The sequence below is a fragment of the Pyricularia grisea genome, assembly GCF_004355905.1.
Source record: "Pyricularia grisea strain NI907 chromosome Unknown Pyricularia_grisea_NI907_Scaffold_1, whole genome shotgun sequence".
NCBI lineage: Eukaryota > Fungi > Ascomycota > Sordariomycetes > Magnaporthales > Pyriculariaceae > Pyricularia > Pyricularia grisea.
Window position 1 is genome coordinate 6,173,116 of NW_022156716.1, and position 21,114 is coordinate 6,194,229.

Sequence of the window (21,114 nt, forward strand, 5' to 3'; positions counted from 1 at the left end):
TGAGGGGTCGCGGCATCTCAACTTGCTACCTCGATGCCCATGTTCCCTGAACTCCAACGCCATGCATACTCCCAATCAATATTCCTATCATCACTTCAAACTCAAACTGATGTCAAAGTAACCATCCCGATTTTTGAGAAGGCCAACGGATTCAGAAATTGAACTCGAAACAAAGGCTGCAAAGGATTTCACCTCCTGCCACGGCCTTGGCCACCTCCCATCATTCCGCCCATTTGCTTCATCATGGCCGCCATGTCCATGCCACCGGGCATGCCACCACCGGCACCGCCAAGCATCTTCATCAGGCTTCCCATGTCCGGCATGCCGCCGGCACCGCCGGCACCACCCATGCTCTGTAACCTCTTCTGTATGGCCGCGAGTTGCTGCTGCTTGTTGCCGCCGCCCATGGCCTGCTGTGCCCTTTGCATGTTCTTCATGTTGCCTCCCATCTTCTTGGCCATACCGGCCATCATCCTTTGCTGCGTTAGCAGATCCTCGACTTCGCGCACGTGAGTTCCTGACCCGCGCGCTACCCTCGTCATCCGCGTTGGCTGCTCCGTGAAGATCTTGCCGTCGCTGTCGAGCTCCTTGTCCGTCATAGAATCGCATATGTAGATCATGCGCTTCAGCTTGCCGGTTCCCTCCTCGTCATCCATTCCCTGCATCATGTTGCTCATGCCGGGAATCATGCCTGCCATCTTGGACAATGGGCCCATCTTCATTATGTTTTGAAGTTGGTCGCGCAGGTCCCTTATTGTGAATATACCTTCGGTGATGTGTTTTATCGTGTCCTTTTGGTCCAGTTTGAGAGATTGCACGTGCTCCACAAGCCCTGCCATATCTCCCATGCCCAGCAACTTGGAGATGAACTGCTGCGGCGCAAAACGCTCCAGATCCAGCATGTGCTCACCCGTACCGATGAATACTATAGGTGTGTGTGTTGCCGCAACCGCCGATATCGCACCACCACCACTTGCGTGGCCGTCCGTCTTTGTGATTATGATGGCTCCGAAATCAGCCGCCTCCTTGAATGCCTTTGCCTGCGCCTCGGCTTGCTGTCCGATGCTCGCGTCCAAGACCATGATCGTTTCGTCCGGCTTGACCGCCTTCTGGATATCCATCATCTCCTGAAACAGCGCCGACTCTTGCCTATGCCTTCCCGAAGTATCGACGATAATGACCTCGAACCGCTCCTTCTTGAACTTGTCCACACCCTCCCTCGCCACGACCGCCGGATCCGTCTCGGTCAGGGAACCGTAGTATGGTATCTTGGCCTTGGTCGCGTTCTGCTTCAACTGGTCGAATGCACCGGCTCGGAAGGTGTCGGCACACACCAGACAGGCCTTGAAACCCCTACTCTGGTAGTGCCTCGCCAGCTTCGTACATGTTGTCGTCTTTCCGGCACCCTGCAGACCGACAAACATGATGACGTTGGACTTGCCCTTCTTCGGCTTGAAGGGCTCGGCGTGGGGGTCGACGAGGCTGACGAGCTCGTCAAAGACTGCCTTTTGAATCAGGCGCTTCTTGTTGACGGCGGGCGGGAGCTCTTTGAAGTTGACGGTTGATTTTATCGACTTGCGCAGCTGGCCGACGAGGCGCACGTTGACGTCGGCTTCGAGAAGCGCGGCGCAAATCTCTTTGAGCATGCCATCGAAAGCCTGTGGTCAGATGGTATTGTGTTAGTCGCCAGTTGATATGGGGATTCTCACTATGGTGCAAGGGAAAAGGAAGCGGATGTGTTGGATCGTCGGACTTGCCTTCTCATCGAGATTTGGTGCGCGCGTCAGGTCTGACACGGCGGCATTGATGCGCCGTCCAAGATCTTGAAGAACCATGCTGTTGAAAGCGACTGCGTCGCCGTCGCAATATTTGGGGAAAAGTTGGCGACGACCGTATGCGTGTTGATGGTTTGCGATGTTGGTCGCTTGTCGGCCGTGGCTTCAGTTGGCGCTCTAGACTGGTGGGGCACGCATCGCTTCAGGCTGTCCCTGGGCCCCGCGTTTATCGCCCACACAGTTTGAAGTCACCCTAACCCGTGACGAATCCATTATTTTGCCACTTGCATGCATGTGGAGGAGACAAGGAAGAAGGAAAACACCCTCGCGCTACCACACTCAAAACACTGTACTTTCATAGGATACAGGTGCTGTGTGCACCACAACTCCACAGGCTTTCAATTATATTATACCTATTTTGAGCGCGAGATTGGTGGCCATCAGTCAGATTTCCTGTTTTACGAGCGCGCTTTGAAATTTCGAGTATGGGCAGCAGCAGTTGCTTGTTGACAAACTTCGATTGCTATCGAACAAAATTTTCCCGCGTGAGGTAGACTGCGTCTTTACCATAACCGCGCAGCTTTTCCACCATAACCTCGTCAACCGCACCAGACACAAATCCAAATCGAGCCCAGAAATGCTGCGTACCGTACACAGAAACCAAACACGTACTGCTGTACTGGTTTCCAACCTCAAGCAACCTCTCAATGCACTCGGCTGCTAGACCCTGCCCGCGAAACTCTGGGAGAATCGCAACGTCGTGGATGTAGTACTGGTCTGCATCATGTGCTATCTGACCCAGCAGGCTGTCGAGTGCAGGTGGCCTGCTTTGAAGGACCGGGTGGGAGATGGCATAGCCGCAAACTTTGTTCTTTTCGAGGTCGACTAACACCAAACAGCCGCCGGGAAAGAGCTGGACGCGCTCTTTGTAGACTGAGTCACTTTCTGGCAGGGATGGATGCACCACATCGCTGACTTGAAGGAGACCAGGAATGTCTCCTGCACTTGCTTGACGCCAGACTGGCATTTCTGGAATATTTGAAATATTGCAGGCAAACTGAAATGGAAGTCCAGTGGATTTTGCTTTGAATTCGAGGCGCGTTCGTTTAGAGCACCGGTTGGGAGCAGTTGAGAGGCTCTGGACGAATAGGAAGAATGACAAGACAGGGATTTCCAATTCAGGGCCCCATCTTTACTGTTAAATTCTAGCTTTTGCCTAGATATCTACCTACCCTGCACTCGCCGTCAAAGACCACAAACCTCCTGCCTGAACACATGATGAAGAGCCATGACAGCCGGCGCCATAGGCGGCAGGATCTGAACAAAACAGATACCACAGGTCTCAGCCTTGGGATCGATAAACCAAAGTATACTCGGCATACCGCCCCACATGATCATCCCTTCATTGACGACGCCCTCGCGCCCCTCGACGCACACCATGCCAGCAAAGCTCCACGACTTGCGCAATTCATCCGGCAAGCCCGCACCCACCGTCCGCGAAATGTACGGTGAAGACCGGATCCAGGCGTTCATCGAATCCTCGCATTGCTGGTTCAGCTGCGGGCGGAACATTTCGTCCCACGACGCCTCGTTCAGCAGCTTGCTGTCCCGCCGCGCGACGGCCTTGATGAATGCAAAGTACGCCTCCGGGGTGGCATACGAGCCGCCACCGCCGAGGCAGACCGTTGCGCCGAATGTCGGGTCGAATTCCGCAAGTTCTTTGGCCGGCGGGGCTAGAGTGTTCTCGTCCAGTGTGTTCATGCCACTCTTGCGAGCCTTGGGACCAGGGTACTTGTCCGGAAAGAATGTGAATTCGCCTTCGGTTATGCCGAGAGGCTTAAGGATGCGCTCGATCAATAATTCGTCGAGTGTCCGTCCCGTCAATCTCTCGATCAAAAGTCCTGCCAAGTCCGAGCTGGGACTGTATCTCCAGCCCGAACCGGGCTGATACGTCAAGGGGACGGACGTTTTGTCTTCCACAGTCGCGCCCACCCAAGGCTGCTCGCCGCGTTGCGTGCGCCACTTGGTAAGGGACTCGCTCATGACGTCGTACTCACCACCCGCAGTGTGTGCCAAGAGCATTCTCAAAGTGATGGGCACCTCAGCGGGCTTTGTAATGGGCTTGTCGGTATTTTTATCGAAGCCTTCGAGTATGCCATGGCTGACAGTCTTGGGGAGAAGCCGGGCAACAGGCTCGGGATCATCCAGGGTGATGAGTCCGTCTTGGACGACCTGCATGACCAATACCGCCGTCAACAGCTTGGTGCAGGATGCTATCGCAAGGACCGTGTCCATCTCGAATGCCGGGTTCCCGGGCTGCAGCTGAGACCGGACTCCGGCGGCGTGGGAGTAGATAGTCTCGTCATTCTTGGCGGCAAGTAGTGCAAAGCCAGGAAGGAGACCTTCCTCAACAGCATTGGCGTACTTTTGTGGGAATTTGTAAGTCATGGTTTCTTCTCATACGGGTTTACCAGGATATGAAATTAAAAGTCAGAGTTTCTAGATCAGAATGGCTGAACCCAGATGGGCATTTTATACAAGAGCGGGGGCTCAGACTACTAGTGAGGTGGGATTTGTCAACGTGGACACAAATTAGCCGACGCTCCGCTGCTGACAAAAATCAAACGGTTTATAGCAATGTCTATGTGATCGTGTCCAAGTTTGCGAGGCCTCCGCAGATAATACAAATTCGAAAGTAATCCTGGTCGGCAAGGCTAGGCGTCTTATATCGTTGAAATGTCAAGGTTAATTAGCCGACCTTCTGATGCTGACAACTATAACGCTTATAGCCAGCCTCTATGGTCGTTTTCAAAATCTGCAAGTTCCCCGCAGACCATACAGGGCAAACAAATAATTGCTCTTATGGTACTTGACAAGGCTAGCGTCTAAAGTCATTATCTACCTAAACGGGCGATAGTTTGGTAAACTGGTCCACTCACATGCATCAAAAGGTATGGGCGATCCAGAAAGCGGTCTTACTTCTCAAACTTGTGTAGTAGTTCCAAAGGAGGCCTCCCATCATGGATTTCTTCATTTTGTATTCCACCTTTACCAGAAGGCTTTCATGAACTCTTTTGCCTTTTATGGAAGGCAAGTGAGTCTTGTACGTCTTGCCGTCTCCCAGGTTAGTTCTTCATACTTCATGCCACAATGATCCAAATAGGCTTATATATGCTCGATGCACCTGGGATTTTGCGGCACAGTATTAGTGGTTGGAGATAAATAGGTATTTATTAAGGTTGTTGAAGAAAGTTGATTGCCAAAGTCTCAAGCCACTTACACCTACTGTACAACTTTTATTCCAGGGTTAGGGCTCCAGGCACCAACTTTGTTGCATACAAGATGTGGCCTTTTCTGGATGTGCTTTGTTCACCCTAGTCTGTCTAGGTTCAACCAACTAAACTCACTTGAGGCTTAGAGACTAGGGGGATAAAGGGGGGTGCCTGATAAATAAAGTCGCCATGACTAACAAAAGGGGGCCGTACATACTGATTCTTAGCCATGCGCTGACGGGCCATATAACGCCCATGCTCAGCGTGGCAGGAGCTCTCTTGTCACGAGACTGGGAGGTTGGATTCCTGGGTCCAACGACACACCGAGCAAAGATCGAGTCCGCGGGGTGCGAGTTCTTCCCTCTGCGGGGCAATGCGGACATTGACGACTCGCTAGGAACCCCGGCCGCCCTCAGCGATGGCGTTGGTGAACACCTTTCACTCCACATGCGCCGCATACTCTCCGATACGCGGGTGCAGTGCTACGACACGATCCCGGACCAATGGGACTGCATCAAGGAGGTACTCTCCGCGCTGCACGGGCGCGATGCCGACAGGCAGGTCGTGGTGATCTGCGAGGCGTTTGTGCATGGGATCCTGCCCCTGAAATACGGCGCTGCGCTCCCGCCTGGCGTGCCCGAGCCCATAACGATCTGCGTGTCGGTGACGCCGCCAATGATCCGGACGAGGTTGCAGCCACCGTTCTACTCCGCGCTGCCATATGACCCTTCGCCGGCCGGGGAGGCCAGAGCCGCCAAGCTGTGGGAGGAGTGGGGCAAAGGTGTCGGGGCCGAGATGGAGTCGTACCTCGACGGCAAGATCATGCAGGCGGGCGGAACGCGGGGGACGAAGCAGCTCTTTTTGGCGGGTGCGAACTATACCTGTCACGACTCCATTCTGCAGTTTGGTCTGGAGAGCTTTGAGTATCCCCGCGACGACTGGCCAGCAGGGCGATTCCAGTTCATCGGGCTTCCCACGCCAAAGGGTCGCAGGGCCGTCAGCGAGGCCGAGGTCAGGGATATACCTTGGTGGAATCGGTTTGTTGCCAACGCGGAGCTGCCGGCGCGGGACCCGACTAGGAGCAAGGTAGTAATCGTGACTCAGGGGACCGTCGAGGCAGACGCGAACGAGCTGATCGTCCCAACTCTGCAAGCAGCGACTCGACTAGCCCAAGAGGAAAGCCTGAATCTTTTTCTCGTGGTAATACTTGGGGTGAGGAACGCCACTCTACCTTCCTCGGTGTGCACAGTGCCTCCAAACGTAGGCGTCGTCGACTACCTCCGCTACGGTGCGGTCCTCCCCTACGCCGACGTCTGGGTGCACAATGGAGGCTACGGGGCGGTCTCTCAGGGCATCGCGGAGGGTGTGCCCATGATCGTTGCGGGCGAGGGACAAGACAAGGCAGAAAATGCGCGACGGGCTGCTTGGTCTGGGATCGGTCTAGATCTCAAGACCGCCAGGCCAACAGCGGAGCAGGTCGCCGATGCGATCTTGGAGGTGCTGCGGGATGGTAGCCAGTACCGGGACAAGGTTAATGAGGTCCAGAATCAGTTGAAACTTTACAACTTTGAGGACACCATTGAACGGGAAGTTCGGAAACTCATTAGAATATAGGTGAATAATAAAAAAGAAAAAGCCTTGGCTGAAGTGAATTTTTCTCGGGCAATTGTCATCTGGTAGGGGGTAAACTTTAGCAGCAATTTACTCCATGCACCCCGCACTGGTGGTAGAATATTTACAGTGGCGACGACAGTTATAAGCCCCTCCAAGTCCAGTGAAGTCAGCGACATACAAATTGAAAAGTCGTTTATTTTCCCGCATCATCAATCAATCAACAGTGCCATAGTACTCCATTACCAGCGTCATTTCTCCAACCACCTTCTCAAAATGGCAACCGCACCGCTGCGCATCGGCTATGTGCCCGAGCACTTCTCTACGCCGCTCCACTTTGCCCAAAAACACTTTGGTTTACAGGCTGAGCTGATCCCTTTCCCCTCGGGCACGGGACACATGATCACCGCCATACGGGCTGGAGAGATCGATGTCGGTATCGGTCTGACTGAAGGATGGATTGCTGGCCTGGGAAAGGATGATGTGAAGGATGACGGCGGCTACCGTCTCGTGGGCACTTATGTCGAGACGCCACTTTGTAAGTTCAAACGGACGGGCGGAGATTTCGGGCGGCCATAACAGACGGAGTGAAAACAGACAAAAGAAGACGTAAAAAAAAGGAGAAATTCGGTAAAGCAATCACGAAAGGCTGAATGCTGACTGCAGCCGCCAAAAAAAAATACGACCAGGCTGGGCAATCTCAACGGGTACCGACCGCAAGGAGATAACATCTGTCAGCTCACTCAAGGGCGGCAAAATCGGAGTATCCCGCATCGGATCCGGCAGCTACGTCATGGGCTTTGTCCTGGCTGACCGCGAAGGATGGCTCCAACCCGACGTGAGCCCTTTCTCGCAGACGGTGGTGCTCAACACGTTTGAGAACCTGCGCAACGCCGTCAACTCGGGCGAGGCCGACTTCTTCATGTGGGAGCACTTCACGTCCAAGAAGTACTACGACAGCGGGGAGATTCGGCGGGTGGGCGAGATCTACACGCCCTGGAGCAGCTGGAAGATTGTGGCATCGACCAAGCTCTCCGCGAGCGGCGAGCGGGACGCCAGGGTGACGGACCTGCTGGGCAAGCTGGATCAGGGCATCAAGTACTTCAACGAGAACAAGGAGGAGGCTGTCAAGTACATCAGCACCGCCCTCGACTACTCGGAGGAGGATGCACGCGCGTGGTTGGAAACGGTCAAGTTCCCTGCCAAGACGGATGGCGTCAAGGCGGAAACGGTTGACAAGTGCGTCAACATCCTGCAAAAGGCCGGGGTTTTGACCGCTGGCAAGGGAATGGAGCCCAAGCAGATGGTGGCTTGAAATATGCAGCTTGGCAGTTAAACCGGCGGCATTGTTTTCGCACAGTTGCTTTTGCAACAGGGAGCCATGCGGGCACGTTCTTGCACGAGGAATAAATGGCAGAGTATGTGCCGCAGTCATACGCATTAACGCCTCATCAACGGTGGCTATGCCTGGAGTGATTTTAAACTTGTCCGTAGCTTGGAGGATGACAGTATCACTAGTGTGCGGACGCTCCCGGTATAATAAGGGTTACCGGCTTATTTCTTGGCCTGCATGATTTCAATTCAAAGAGGCGGCGACTTTGTTTCTAACAACCAACATCAGCTTGGCGTTAGGACACACGAATATGGTCAATCAAATCATGTCACATATTGAAAAGCAACATATCAGGCGACACTGAACATAGTACGAAGTATTTATATCTACGTACCCACATATACATGTCAACTGTGACTCAAGCTTTTCTGGGTTGTCAGCATATACACGATGTACTACCTATACGTAGCTAATATTAATGGTTGTTCAGTGTTGCTACAGCTAGTCTGACTACCCTGGCAAGAAAATATATTTATTTCCTTCGGCCCCTCGTCAAAGTCGTCCGAGCAAAAATATTAAAAGAAACAGAATAAGCGCCACACATGACATAGTCCGTGCAGCGTCAGCTTAGAGTCACATCTCAGGGAGTCCAGCCCAGCCGGGAATGATAATTCGAGTACGACATGACGAATATAGTTGCATACATAAACAAAAACATGCACCAACACATCCTTGTCTCTCCATCACATCCCAAACCACAAAATCACGATTCTGTGGAACTAAACTAGGGCTTTTCGTACGGTAACCAATAAGCTCCCAGCCAAAGGATACAGTACAAATCCAACCCAAGCCACCTCGGAGAGTGTTACCGTATTATTACAGAAAGCTTTACTGTGGCTCTCATCATGTCTCCACTCGTCGTATTAGTTACACATTATTTCCGTTCAACAATAGTCCCTATTCGGACTCGTATAGACTGTACGAGGCAACCGCGGGCTAAATTTTGCTTCTAGAAAATGAAGGTGCAGTACAGTGCAACTATATCCCTGCTGCTCCAGTTCAAACGGGCACTCATGTTGGTTTCTGCCCTATCGGTTGTCATCCACTCGGGACGCACCCGTGCGATTCGAACTAGCCTCGACCCATCCATGTATTCATCTCCTTCACACGAGGAACTCTTGCTTTCTTGTTTGGTCCACCTATCATATGGCCTTATCCAGTTGAAGATTTTCTCACATGCCAATATTCCGCGCCTCCCTTGTCCTTCGGGACCACCGAGAGTGAGCTGTGCTGTGCTGCCTATGTTATGCACCGCAGCCCTCAGCTAACTCGAAAGTTTAACTAATGTAACGACGGGTGAACTCCACTCGAGACACACCGGTGCAAGGCAGCAGCAGTAGATCACCTTTCTGGTTGCCAATAACCAACGCCGATGGAATATCTTGCTTAATTTGCTGACCGTTTAATATTCCTAGACTATCAAAGGCTAGCAGGGTGACTTTCCATGAACAAAACATTTGCTGTGTGGTAGCATCCTGGTGTGGGTCGTCTTCATATCACTCAATGCCCGCAGCAAAGTTGTGGCTGAGAAGAGCAAGATGCTCTTTTTAACAGAGTTGCTTAATGTACCTTGACCATGTACTTTATCTTGAAGGGATTGGACTCCTTGATGCTGCCCTGACCTGTCCTAAACTCTGACGCCTCATTGCCTCGTTTTAAAACCCCCAGCCCTTCCTGTGACGTTTCCCTTTGGATCAAAGCCTATTGTACGTGGATATATCTAGCTTGTCAGGTATCTTCAGCGGAAATAGCTCAAGAAAATCCTTTGTATGCTTTAATATTGTATATTGGAAGCATTTACGAGATGGCTTCCAACAGCAACGATACGTCTGATCCTCCCTCATCATTCTTTCAAAAGCTCGGGGCATTTCTTGGCTTGTTCAGCAAACCCCAGCCTCCTCTGCCAGACTACCCTCATGCTCCTGGCAACAGCGCCCGGGAAGAGCAGACAGACATCACCGAGGATATTCAGAAGCTTGGCTTCAAGGATATTGAGACACTTCTTCTCTACCTCAATTCTTCATTGAAAGGTGTCAACGATGACAAGCAGCTGCTCCTGGAGCGATTAATCCAGCTGCTGTCCAAGCTGCCTCCAACCTCCACAAATGGCAAGAAGGTGACGGATGGGCTTATCACAGGACTCTGGGAAAGCCTGGATCATCCACCTGTGTCGAGCCTCGGTGAAAAATACCGGTATGCACCTTATGTGTTTGGGGCTAATCGAGTACATACACGGACTGTACTGCGACTGACCTGCCTGCTACTACTAGATTCCGTGAGGCCGATGGCTCAAACAACAACATCCATAAGCCAACGCTGGGAGTTGCGGGTAGCCACTATGCAAGATCAGCCAAGCCCATGGTCTACCAAAACCCCAACCCACCAGAACCCGAAACCATCTTCGATACGTTGATGGCGAGGGATCCGACCAAGTTCAGGCCACATCCGAACCAGATCTCTAGCGTGCTCTTTTACTTTGCAACAATCATTACCCACGACATTTTCCAGACTGTAAGAGAAGGTCATCACTGATATCTATCCAGCATTGAATTCTATGATGTACTTGCTGACCTTTTATGTTGCTGTTCTAGTCATCAAGAGATCCTTCCGTAAACTTGACTTCATCCTACCTTGATCTCTCTCCGCTCTATGGAAGGAATCTCGAAGAGCAATTGTCCGTGAGGACTATGAAGGACGGACTATTAAAGTCTGATACTTTCTGTTCGAAGCGAGTCCACGGGTTTCCTCCTGGTGTTGGCGTCCTTTTGATCATGTTCAATCGATTCCACAACTATGTTGTCACCTCACTCGCAAAGTAAGCAAGCTTTTTAGATGGCGGCTTTTTCTACTATTTGGCAGCACATGGTAAGTTCTGACACTTCTGCATATAGGATCAACGAAGGCAACCGTTTCAAGAAGCCTGCAGCAGATGACACTGCCGCTGGGGAAAAGTATGACAACGACTTGTTCCAGACTGGGCGGCTCATCACCTGCGGTCTGTACGTCAACATCATTCTGGTTGACTACGTCCGCACGATCCTCAACCTGAACCGAGTGGACAGCAGCTGGATCCTCGACCCGCGCACCGATGAGGGCAAGAGTCTGCTCAGCAAACCAACCCCCGAGGCGGTAGGAAACCAGGTCTCGGTAGAGTTCAACCTGATCTACAGGTGGCACTGCGGCATGTCGCAGCGCGACGACAAGTGGACGACTGATATGTTGACCGAGGCGCTTGGTGGCAAGGATCCGGCCACGGCAACTCTACCCGAATTCTTTGGGGCGCTCGGTAGGTTCGAGTCTTCATTTCCAAACGAGCCGGAGAAGCGCACCTTGGCTGGTTTGCAGCGTCAGGAAGACGGAACCTTTGAAGACGAGGGACTCATCAAGATCATGCAAGAGTCCATTGAGGAGGTTGCCGGCGCCTTTGGACCAAACCATGTCCCGGCCTGCATGCGAGCCATTGAGATTCTCGGCATGAACCAAGCTCGGTCTTGGAACGTCGCCACGCTGAACGAGTTCCGAGAATTTATCGGACTCAAGCGCTATGACACATTCGAAGACATCAATCCGGACCCCAAGGTTGCCAACCTGCTGGCCGAGCTCTATGGGTCTCCTGATGCTGTTGAGTTGTACCCCGGCATCAACGCCGAAGCTCCAAAGCCAGTCATTGTTCCTGGGAGTGGGTTGTGCCCACCGGCGACGACAGGAAGGGCAATCCTGTCCGATGCAGTGACTCTGGTCCGCGGGGACCGCTTCTTCACTGTTGACTACACCCCGAGAAACCTCACCAACTTTGGGTACCAAGAAGCCGCCACCGACAAGAACGTCGACAACGGCAACGTCATCTACAAGCTCTTCTTCCGTGCCTTTCCCAACCACTACGCCCAGAACAGCATCTACGCCCACTTCCCCTTTGTGATACCCTCCGAGAACAAAAAGATCATGGAGAGCCTGGGCCTCTCTGACAAGTACTCGTGGCAGCCGCCGCAACGCAAGCCCGCGACGCAGATGATCCGCTCACACGCGGCCGCCGTCAAGATTCTCAACAACCAACAAGACTTCAAGGTGATCTGGGGCGAGAGCATAGGGTTCTTGAGCAAGTTCCCGCCCGGAGCCAACCCGGGCTCGGGCTTCGCACTCGCCGGCGACGGGCCCGCAAACCAGCAGAGCAGAGACCAGTTCATCAAGTGCATCTTCTCGCCCGAGGCGTGGGAAGACGAGGCGAGGCGGTTCTGCGAGGCCACGACCTGGGATCTCCTCCGGCGCTACTCGGCCAAGGTGCAGGACAAGGGACCGCATCTCAAGGTGCACACCCACGAGGTCGATGTGATTCGCGACGTCATCAGCCTCGCCAACGCCCGCTTCTTCGCCGCTATGTACTCGCTCCCTCTCAAGATTGAGGGTAAAGAGGGCGGCGTCTACAGCGACCATGATATGTACCGCGCACTGGTGCTGATGTTCTCGGCCATCTTCTGGGACAACGACGTTAGCAAGTCTTTCAAGCTCCGCCAGGATGCGCGTGCCGCGTCCCAAAAGCTTGGTGCTTTCGTTGAGAGGCATATTGAGGAGATGGGCTCGTTCTTTCACGGTTTCAAGCACACTCATGCAGCCGTCAATGGAAAGACAAACGGTCATGCTAATGAAGGCGCAAATGGCCACGCCAACGGCAACGGTATACACCAGAACGGTGACTCAGTGCTACCCACGCCGATGTTAAAGAGCTATGGCGACCTTATGCTTCGCCGGATGGTCGAGGCTTATGGGGAGGGCAAGTCGGTCAAAGAGGCCGTCTTTGGTCAGATCATGCCCTCCATCGGTGCCGGCACGGCCAACCAAACACAGATCATGGCGCAGTGTCTGGACTACTACATGTCGGATGACGGCGCAGAGCACCTCCCTGAGATGAAGCGTCTCGCCAACCTGGACACACCCGAAGCTTTCAACACTTTGATGAAGTAGTAAGTTACCCCCCTTGTTAGAGCAACCCCTGAGCACTGTCAGGACTGACCTTTCCCCTACCACTACAGTCTCTTTGAAGGCGCTCGCATACGCAACACAACTGCCATCCCGCGCCTCGTAGCCACGGACCAAACAGTCCAAGACGACATTCCCTGTTTGCCAGACCCTAGAGACCCGACCTTCCTCCGCCCCATCCCAAACCCCCAGCAAGCCGAGACGACAAGGACGGTGAAGATGTCCAGGGGCTCGATCGTTCTGGTGGACCTGACGGTGGCCGCGCACGACGCGACCGCATTCCCGGACCCGGAGAAGGTCAGACTCGACCGGGACCTGGACTCGTACACGTTCTTCGGCCTGGGCCCGCACAGGTGCGCCGGCGAGAACATGGTGCGCATCACCATGACCGCCGTCTTCAGGGTGCTGCTGCAGCTCGACGGCCTGCGGAGGGCGGAGGGCGGCCGGGGCGTGTCCAAGTCGCTTCCTGCGAGCCAGTGGAACGGCCAGGTGGGCAGGGCGGCGGGGGAGAAGCCGCAGTGGTCGGGGCTCAGGACCTACGTCAACGATGACGAGAGCGCCTTTTCGCAGACGCCGATGAGCATGAAGATAAGATGGGATGATTGAAAGAAAAAAAACGTATTGTTTTGTAGGATCCCGAAAAGACATAATGGTTGTCGACGCACTGTCTGGCTTGCTTCTCTCTCGAATTGTTCACTTGACACTTTAGATGCTTAAGAATTTTGGATGTTCCCTTTATATTCGTTTCACGGTTAACTAACTTCTAAACCCCATACTCGAAATTCTCGCGAAATGTTTTACAAATCCGAATTGGAAATTCATACTGACCATCGATTGTCCTTCACTGCTGTCTGACAGCAGGAATGCATATAGTAACGGCTGCACAACAGTTCACATCACCCGGTATTGAACGTTTAGTGCTATTCCGAGGCTCCATGTAGTTCATAAAAGGCAGATCCGAGGTTCCGGTGGCACAGTCTGAGTGGTCCTGTCATCTCGGTGAAGGACTTGCTGACTGGCTCACCCCATGGGATGGATCTTTTGTGCTCAAAGACGGGCATATCAAGTAGAAACGAGAAATGTGGGGGTCCAAGTCCAGACCAGTCCACGGTGAGCAGTGACACAAGACCGGCCGAGTAGCCTAGTATATATTGTGCCCATATTCGGAATGAGGCTTGTCAGAAACATGTCAGCAGTATACAACTGAGAAAGGGAGGAGAAAAAGGGGCAATGCTTTGACGAGCTATAACAAACCAACGTTGCCCAAGACTCCGGGTATTCCCTTAGCTATATTGGCATCTGCCACAAACCAACTGTCTGCTCTGACCTTAGTCGATCCCATCCAGTTGAGTCAAGATGAAGTATTTCTCCACCTTTATACTTGCCCTCATCTCTGCGGCCGTAGCCTCTCCCCTAGAGAGGCGTCAAGTCCAGCCGGTGCAACGCCTTGACATTACCGGGTTCACTGCCAACTGTCAAGCCAGCGGAGGCTGCAGGTATGTTGCCCACTCTAACCGCAGCTGATGCCCTGTTAGCCGGGGGGCAAATTCTAACGCTGAAAACAACAAACCCAAACGACAAAGTTGGACTTTCAACGTCGTCGAGTTCCCCAACACGGCCACAATAACCTGCACCGGCAGCGTACCCACAGGCACCACGTTCCCGGCGACCACCTCGCCATTCCCGTGCAGTGACCCGGTGGTACTCTTTCAGTTTCAGAGCGTGCCGGTGCTCAGCAGCTACCGCCTGGTCCTTACCGACGTCCACGTGGCTGGGTGTTCGAGGGGTGGCTCGAGATTGATGCCGGCTGCGGACTTTCCTGTGGTGACGGATGGTACTGGTACGCATCAGACTTATGTCGGAGCAACTGCATTCAATATTGCAGCTACTGGAGCGTGTAGTCAGATGTAGGGGTGGACTTCAGACTCGGGTGTGTACAAACATCGAAACTTTCAGTCCACATGGTCTTGGTTTTAAGCTTTACCTCTCATTGATACGCTTTGGTTCTACCTTATCAACTGGCATCTGACTCTGGGCAGTGTTGAGAGATACAGGGAATTTAAATGGTCCACCAAAGCGGGACTATCGTCTATCTTGATCAGAAAGGTTGTGCCCTGAAAATGCTCGTCCTTTCTTGGTGTCGTGCGCGCCCAGCCGGCATATAGACGAGCAGAAGGAGCTATACCAACAGATAGCTGATATAAAGAATACTTCCACAAGTTTATTCGACAAGTTCCTCTCTCATAACAGCCACTCACTACTGGACTCTTGTACTTCAATCTGAACCTAAACTTATAGATAGCTCGTTAGTAGGTAGTGCAAGGCATTCTGTCTGGTTTATAGCAAATGCGTACTCTTCCAGCAGTTCTTACCACGTAAGTTCTCCAGGTTGATGAAAAAGGTATCTAATGAATGGCCTTTCACTGCCAGGATAGCTCAGATTATCACGCTTGTAAGGAAAGTTATAATGGCTGCCAGACAGTAAAGGTTAGACAATTTCTAGCAACTGGGTACGAAGAAGGAGCTCACCTGCAGTCATAAGTATCACACTCTTTAGCACTCAGAGTTGAGGCAGCCACAAAGCAGTAATATCATCCAAGTGCGTATTCAGGATGAAAACATATCTCTCGGTCCACTTCAGTTTGAGCGTCTTCTGGTTACACGACGCGCCATCGGGCCTCCACCGGGGATAAAATTGGAGATGAGCGTTTCCACATCTTCCTTGGGCGGAATCGTCGAGGGCTTGTTGGAGTTGGACCTATCTGCCCGAGCTCGGAGCAGCAGAGACTGGATCATGATCGGCCGGCCAAGCTCGGCCAAGTTAGTCATGGGCCTCTTCTTAGAGGCCTCGCCTTCGGGAGCCTTTTCGGTCGGAGGCGGCCCAAAGGGAGCACGGTTCGTCGGCTCACCAAAGTCGGTGACGGCCTCGCCGCGCATTAGTTGGTTGATGTGCCACATGGGCACGCCGGCGGCAGCCCAAAGGTCGACCATGGCGCAGATCGAGACCGCCTTGCCGATGATGCCGTCCTCGGTGCGACGCTCGACGATGAGGTCGAATTTCCCAGTCGGCATCGTCTTGGCCGCCGGGTTTCGGACAGTCCGCTCCACCGAGATGAAGTAGCCTTTGTAGTCGACGTGTCCGTACGTGATGCGCTGGTTGTCCTGCTGAAAGCGGCGCTCAAAGTCCTGCTGGTCTGGGGCCCGCAGCTTTTCACGGTAGGCGATCTGTCGCTCATGCTCCGGGACGAGAAACATGCTCCAGTCGCCCACGCGGTCGCGGCCGTCGGAGGTAGTACCGTAGAAAGGGAACTCGTCCATTGCAGTGGGGTGGAGGATAGTGGCTTTGTGAGTTAAGAGTTGATGACCAGTACGGAATGCTGACTGCTCGGAATATTTTGGTGTTATTGCAAATACTGGGTCTCGATACTGTGATTGACTGAATATACCAACACTGAGAGAACGATGTATGAACTTTCCGCGGAAGTGAAATGTGAAGTGGATGTGAAGAATTGAAGGTCTGGCAGGTCGGGGCGGGTTCATTCCAGGTGAGAGAGCTAGGATGGGGTCACGAATCTTTCAAATCTGTTCAGTCTAGTAGTGCGAGGTGAAAGACGCACACCAATACGGCAGGGGACTTCCTCCGCCACTGTTTGTGTGTCGTTTGCGTTTGTTTTGGTTCCTGCCCTGAGTGAAAGCCTGGGGCTGCTCCTACCTACCCTCCACTATCTGCCTACCTAGCTTAGGCATGTAAGGAGTAAGTAACGTAGGTAGTCAAGAACCTATCTAAGATGGATAAGGTACCTAGGTATCTACCTAAGGTACCTACCTAGGTAATTGCTTGCAAAAACACCTATCATCAAATCATTGACCTAGGCTTTTTGCTCCTGACTGGTAGAAGATGTTCAGAATCGCTCCATCATCTACGAGGACTGCTTGCTACTTGCCAGATTCTATCGCATTGTTTGCAGGAAAAAAAACCATTTCAGGGAATTTTCATAGTTGGCACTTGGTGTGATATCTGTCTGTTTTGGAATGCCAAAGAACTCATTCTCTCGGCAGCTTATCTAGTCCTAAATTCACTGCCAAGAGATCCATCATACAACAACTAAGATGACCCCAGGTTTCCCCAATACGGCATACAATATCAGTTCCAAAAGCATAGAGCCATCTCCCCGGCTTGTAGATAGGTTCTCAAGCTAATAGCAGTAAATGAGACCTCACATGTAAAGCCATCATATCAAAAACTCTACAGGGGTTTTGCTTTATGATGCTAGATATGCAAATCTTTATTTCATTCTAAAGAAATGAACCCTCAGCGTTCCAATCTCTATCATCAGTACAACTACCCCAAGCCCGACTGGCTGCCCTGGTCAAGCTCCAAGGCCGTGAACTCAAGACAAAATAGTAAGGGGAGCCTGGCGTCCTTTTGCCCAGCCCTGGGCTTATGGTTACTGCGCTTGTCTCGATGCATCATGATGTAGTTTCTGGGGTTATTCTCGTTATAATAGCGCATACAAATCAACAACATCTTCAGGGCATCAATTCTGTCGACCGATGACCGCTCAATGAAGGCTGCTCAAATCCCAGACAAGCTACATTTGTTCGTATTCAATGCCCCAGATGACGAAGCTGAGGGACTGCCGTCGCGCATCTGGATGGTCATCTTTGGGCTATTATGAGCCCTGTCACCGGCCCAAGAGATCCATGACATTCTCGCCGAGGTCATGCTCAACTTGAAAGAGCACGGCGGTCCTGTGCTCGGCGAGCATCGAAAGGAAGGACTGAAATCTGGGACTCCCTTCCAGACTTCCATATGCCCGTCTGGAGCTAAGTCGTAATAACAAAAATCCAGAACTGGCCAGTGCTAAATCCGTTCATACCCAGCCTGGAGACTCGAACCGGGTTGCGCACCACTAGACGCTAAATCTGTTGCGCAATGGATGAGCATGAAAGCATTTCTGGCGCGCATTACCGAAAAGGGAGCATGTTCCTCTCCGAATTTGTCATACAGCACATTATAGGCATGTTTGAAAAGCTCCTCCCAGAAGGTTATCCCAAATTCGCAAATTCAAGACTTTTCGTTGCACACGACTACATAATGCGCTCCGCCAATACTTTATTCCGTCACCTTCGGGTCAATGCCGGGATAAAGGGGTCCGGCAGGTTTCAGCAGCGAGACCCTCTAGTGGCTACATCGCACCAAAGATGGCAGATCCCTCTGCCCGGGAATCGAGATGTTCGGGTTCGAAAGGTGGCTGTTCTGGAAGAATAGGATAGGCGAACAAGGGGACCAGGCAGATGAACTAGATTTTTTTTGGCGACAGACATTCCAGCGCAGACATGGCTTGACGAGATGCTGGTTCGTATGAACGGGGTCGAGACCAAGTGAGGCCCCATTGACAAGTGGGCGATTGTTCCTCCTCACACAGAAAATGAAGAAGTGGAGCCTGGGGAGAGCAAGCGACGAGATCAACAGATTGATACCGAGCAAAGAGAAGACTGGGATCCAAAGCCGAGATCTAAAACAGGATAGCGAAAGTGAGCATCTCAAGATGGATGAAGCAACTGTTAAGAATCCGACATTGGTGGAGAGGATCACAGCCAAGATTCGAAGTTATGTTGGTCAGAAACAAGCCGTATAGTAGCTCAAAAACCTTTATTCTTTGCCTCCTTATCGAGAAAACCGAAAGTAAATCAGTTAGCTTGGCGATACCAGTGAAAGACGTCGCACCGACTTTTTGTAAGCGCGGAAGAGCGGGGTCGCAGATCTCTCAAGGTAGGGAGTAGCCACCTCCAGGTTAGACAAAGTCGAGGCACCATTCACGCCCTTTTGACGCCCTTGTCTAAAACGACATCGACATGTCTAAAACAAGTCCACAGGATCCCAAAAAATATATAAGCCACAAACCGCCCTGACATGCTGGTAAAAACCTATCATTCAGGACAGCTCCGACCGTAGGTTGGGCAGCATCGCGAATGGAACACCGCAATTCGACAGACTCTTTGTCACTGGAGCCGGAACTAGAACGTCTTCGGGAATTGAACAAAGAGCTGGAAAGACTCCGGCTCGCCTTGATATTCCCCCAAGGCACCAATGCCGAGACCAAAGCCGAACCAGAGAGCTCATCCACAGCCACGCCCATGATTACCGCCCAACAAAATGAACCCACATTCCACATGTTCGCCAAGCTCCCGGCCGAGCTCCGGTTAAAAGTCTGGCAACACTCGCTCGAGCCGCGCGTCGTAGAGCTGCACACGCGCCGTGGGCACTACGCCGACGACTTCCGCCACGGCGGTCACCTCAAGTGGCACTCGCGGTGCACCAACCCGGCCACTCTGTCGGTGTGCGTCGAGTCGCGCGAGGTCGCCCTCGAACGCTACACGGTCGCGTTACCGCTGGCCGTTCCGCCGCGGAGGCACGAGACCCCCCAGGACAGCTTTCGAATCCCCCAGGCCTGGATCCCGGGGGACTCGGTCGACAGCCACCGTCACGTGCTGTACCTGGATCCGGCGCGTGACACGGTTGCACTGCTCGGTGGACTGGATCTCAAGCTCCTGAAGGAGCTTCTCGATTGCATTAGGCACGAAGATCCGCGAGGGCTCAAGCGGCTCGGGATGAGCGCTAGCTGTTTCGTTCACCGAGGTGGCGTGTCCTGCCTCGCCATGTATGCAGTGACGGTTTTTCGCCATCTTCACGAATTGGTGTTGTTCATGTATTCGGAAAACACGCCGCCCGAGGATTGGCCCGGAGGGTGCTGCAGTTTGGAGGACTGTTCCGACAAGGACTTCTTCCGTGCGTGGGAAATGGGGGCTGGGAATCAGCTGAAGGGACCCGACAACAGGTTAGTAATCTTACAATTGTCATTTGCGCTCGTTAGCAATTCCTACACGCCACAAGAGCTGCGTTAATAACGATCCCTCACGGCAGATGGGTGGCTGTTGGCTCCAAAGGCAGGGAGATTCGAATAATGGATCTCATGTTCCTTCCCTAAGCGCAAAAACCACGAGTCGGCTGTCTCACGAATACAGTGCTCGGCAGTAATGGGTATTGATGTATATGGTCTAATATTCCGATGGCCGCCCTATTTGTACACGTTATACAGTTGTTGCTGCAACAGGTTGCAGCCTAATTTCACTTAAGCTTCTTAAGTATCCTCTCCCTGCACACACGACGGGCCACCTCGGCACCATGTTGCAGAGAAATTGCGCCTATTATAGCGTGTATGCTCTTTTGCAAGACTGATGGCAGACCAGAAGAGTCCATGCTAGAAGTCTATTATCAATGTTGGATTAGCATTTGATAATGTCACTTGCTCAGAGACATGGGTGCCATGATGTTGTCCTACCTGTTTGGGCTGCCACCTCACTACCTCATGAAGTCCATACTCCATACCCAGCCGCGCAAGCTTGACCTCATCTACGATGTCTCGAAAGTTGATGTGTGCCAAGTTATCGACCCGGGCAAGGGCTGGGTGTTCGAAAGGTTTGCGGGAGTCGACGGGATCTTCCGATGTTCGTTCAGCTCTTTGGACTGGCGGAGTTGCAAGTATTATCTGTGTTATCTCCATCCTGAGAATTTGTTTTCCTGTTTACGACGTGGAGAATCCCAAATTGTTAGCACAAGGTCAGCAAAGCGCCTAGATGTGCAGCTCCTTTGCGCATACCATAATATGCAAGTCTTGCGTTGAAGCCTCTTCTTCCCTGATCAAAGCTCTTGTGTGTGACAGACAACCACTTTGCTTCGTCACCAAGCATCAGCTCGCCATCCCTTCCTAGGAAGTTGTTGTAGAACCGATCAAGCTTCTCCTGAGACTCGTTGACCTTGAAGACTTGACGGTTGTCTGGGTTTCTCATATCTCCTAGAGGGATCGTGGACTTCATCCTCTCCGGAGTCACTGCCCATCTCGGGAGGTTGGAATGGACGGATTGCTGGTCGGCGACTTCAGCGGTCGCGGTGACCTGTCGAACCAGCGACTGGGAGAAGGACCGGGACAGCGAAGGTGCGCTGCATTGTCTTAGCACCCGAGTCGAGGTCGAGAGCCCACACCTGGCTGATTTGAAGGCCATCGTTAAAGGTTGGTTGAGCCAA

The 21,114-nt window shown here is 52.5% G+C and overlaps 10 protein-coding genes across 10 annotated transcripts; 5 read left to right on the forward strand and 5 right to left on the reverse strand.

The window, feature by feature from the left end:
* Window positions 1-188: 188 nt before the first annotated feature.
* Window positions 189-1,835, reverse strand: PgNI_01907 (uncharacterized protein; the record flags this gene model as incomplete). Its single annotated transcript, XM_031121978.1, has 2 exons — window positions 189-1,658; window positions 1,710-1,835. 2 exons carry the CDS (start codon window positions 1,833-1,835, stop codon window positions 189-191), a joined length of 1,596 nt encoding a protein of 531 aa, XP_030986418.1.
* Window positions 1,836-2,298: 463 nt separating this feature from the next.
* Window positions 2,299-2,802, reverse strand: PgNI_01908 (uncharacterized protein; the record flags this gene model as incomplete). The annotated part of the gene is made up of 1 exon (XM_031121979.1): window positions 2,299-2,802. The coding sequence occupies one exon, from the start codon at window positions 2,800-2,802 to the stop codon at window positions 2,299-2,301; it is 504 nt and encodes a 167-aa protein (XP_030986421.1).
* Window positions 2,803-3,020: 218 nt separating this feature from the next.
* PgNI_01909 (uncharacterized protein) lies at window positions 3,021-4,223 on the reverse strand (the record flags this gene model as incomplete). The annotated part of the gene is made up of 1 exon (XM_031121980.1): window positions 3,021-4,223. The coding sequence occupies one exon, from the start codon at window positions 4,221-4,223 to the stop codon at window positions 3,021-3,023; it is 1,203 nt and encodes a 400-aa protein (XP_030986420.1).
* A 2,423-nt stretch (window positions 4,224-6,646) lies between these two features.
* PgNI_01910 (uncharacterized protein) lies at window positions 6,647-8,368 on the forward strand. The gene is made up of 2 exons (XM_031121981.1): window positions 6,647-7,196; window positions 7,348-8,368. Exons 1-2 carry the CDS (start codon window positions 6,935-6,937, stop codon window positions 7,971-7,973), a joined length of 888 nt encoding a protein of 295 aa, XP_030986425.1. The 5' UTR covers window positions 6,647-6,934; the 3' UTR covers window positions 7,974-8,368.
* Window positions 8,369-9,368: 1,000 nt separating this feature from the next.
* PgNI_01911 (uncharacterized protein) lies at window positions 9,369-13,853 on the forward strand. The gene is made up of 5 exons (XM_031121982.1): window positions 9,369-10,244; window positions 10,322-10,562; window positions 10,643-10,866; window positions 10,943-13,009; window positions 13,079-13,853. The coding sequence occupies exons 1-5, from the start codon at window positions 9,856-9,858 to the stop codon at window positions 13,629-13,631; spliced, it is 3,474 nt and encodes a 1,157-aa protein (XP_030987684.1). The 5' UTR covers window positions 9,369-9,855; the 3' UTR covers window positions 13,632-13,853.
* A 528-nt stretch (window positions 13,854-14,381) lies between these two features.
* Window positions 14,382-14,936, forward strand: PgNI_01912 (uncharacterized protein; the record flags this gene model as incomplete). The annotated part of the gene is made up of 2 exons (XM_031121983.1): window positions 14,382-14,521; window positions 14,609-14,936. The coding sequence occupies 2 exons, from the start codon at window positions 14,382-14,384 to the stop codon at window positions 14,934-14,936; spliced, it is 468 nt and encodes a 155-aa protein (XP_030986424.1).
* A 726-nt stretch (window positions 14,937-15,662) lies between these two features.
* On the reverse strand, window positions 15,663-16,343 carry PgNI_01913 (uncharacterized protein; the record flags this gene model as incomplete). Its single annotated transcript, XM_031121984.1, has 1 exon — window positions 15,663-16,343. One exon carries the CDS (start codon window positions 16,341-16,343, stop codon window positions 15,663-15,665), a length of 681 nt encoding a protein of 226 aa, XP_030987683.1.
* Window positions 16,344-18,457: 2,114 nt separating this feature from the next.
* Window positions 18,458-18,924, forward strand: PgNI_01914 (uncharacterized protein; the record flags this gene model as incomplete). Its single annotated transcript, XM_031121985.1, has 2 exons — window positions 18,458-18,643; window positions 18,748-18,924. The coding sequence occupies 2 exons, from the start codon at window positions 18,458-18,460 to the stop codon at window positions 18,922-18,924; spliced, it is 363 nt and encodes a 120-aa protein (XP_030987687.1).
* A 77-nt stretch (window positions 18,925-19,001) lies between these two features.
* On the forward strand, window positions 19,002-19,934 carry PgNI_01915 (uncharacterized protein; the record flags this gene model as incomplete). Its single annotated transcript, XM_031121986.1, has 1 exon — window positions 19,002-19,934. One exon carries the CDS (start codon window positions 19,002-19,004, stop codon window positions 19,932-19,934), a length of 933 nt encoding a protein of 310 aa, XP_030987688.1.
* A 223-nt stretch (window positions 19,935-20,157) lies between these two features.
* PgNI_01916 (uncharacterized protein) lies at window positions 20,158-21,092 on the reverse strand (the record flags this gene model as incomplete). Its single annotated transcript, XM_031121987.1, has 3 exons — window positions 20,158-20,298; window positions 20,372-20,610; window positions 20,690-21,092. The coding sequence occupies 3 exons, from the start codon at window positions 21,090-21,092 to the stop codon at window positions 20,158-20,160; spliced, it is 783 nt and encodes a 260-aa protein (XP_030987685.1).
* Between the last annotated feature and the right edge of the window lie 22 nt (window positions 21,093-21,114).

What these genes read in the sequence shown, in the direction of transcription:
- PgNI_01910 (XM_031121981.1), top strand. Translation starts at nt 6,935, where the DNA reads ATGGCAACCGCACCGCTGCGCATCGGCTATGTGCCCGAGCACTTCTCT. An exon ending in TTATGTCGAGACGCCACTTT is followed by an intron (nt 7,197 to 7,347) that starts GTAAGTTCAAAC and finishes AAATACGACCAG; the next exon opens with GCTGGGCAATCTCAACGGGT.
- PgNI_01911 (XM_031121982.1), top strand. Translation starts at nt 9,856, where the DNA reads ATGGCTTCCAACAGCAACGATACGTCTGATCCTCCCTCATCATTCTTT. An exon ending in CCCACGACATTTTCCAGACT is followed by an intron (nt 10,563 to 10,642) that starts GTAAGAGAAGGT and finishes TTGCTGTTCTAG; the next exon opens with TCATCAAGAGATCCTTCCGT. An exon ending in GTTGTCACCTCACTCGCAAA is followed by an intron (nt 10,867 to 10,942) that starts GTAAGCAAGCTT and finishes TTCTGCATATAG; the next exon opens with GATCAACGAAGGCAACCGTT.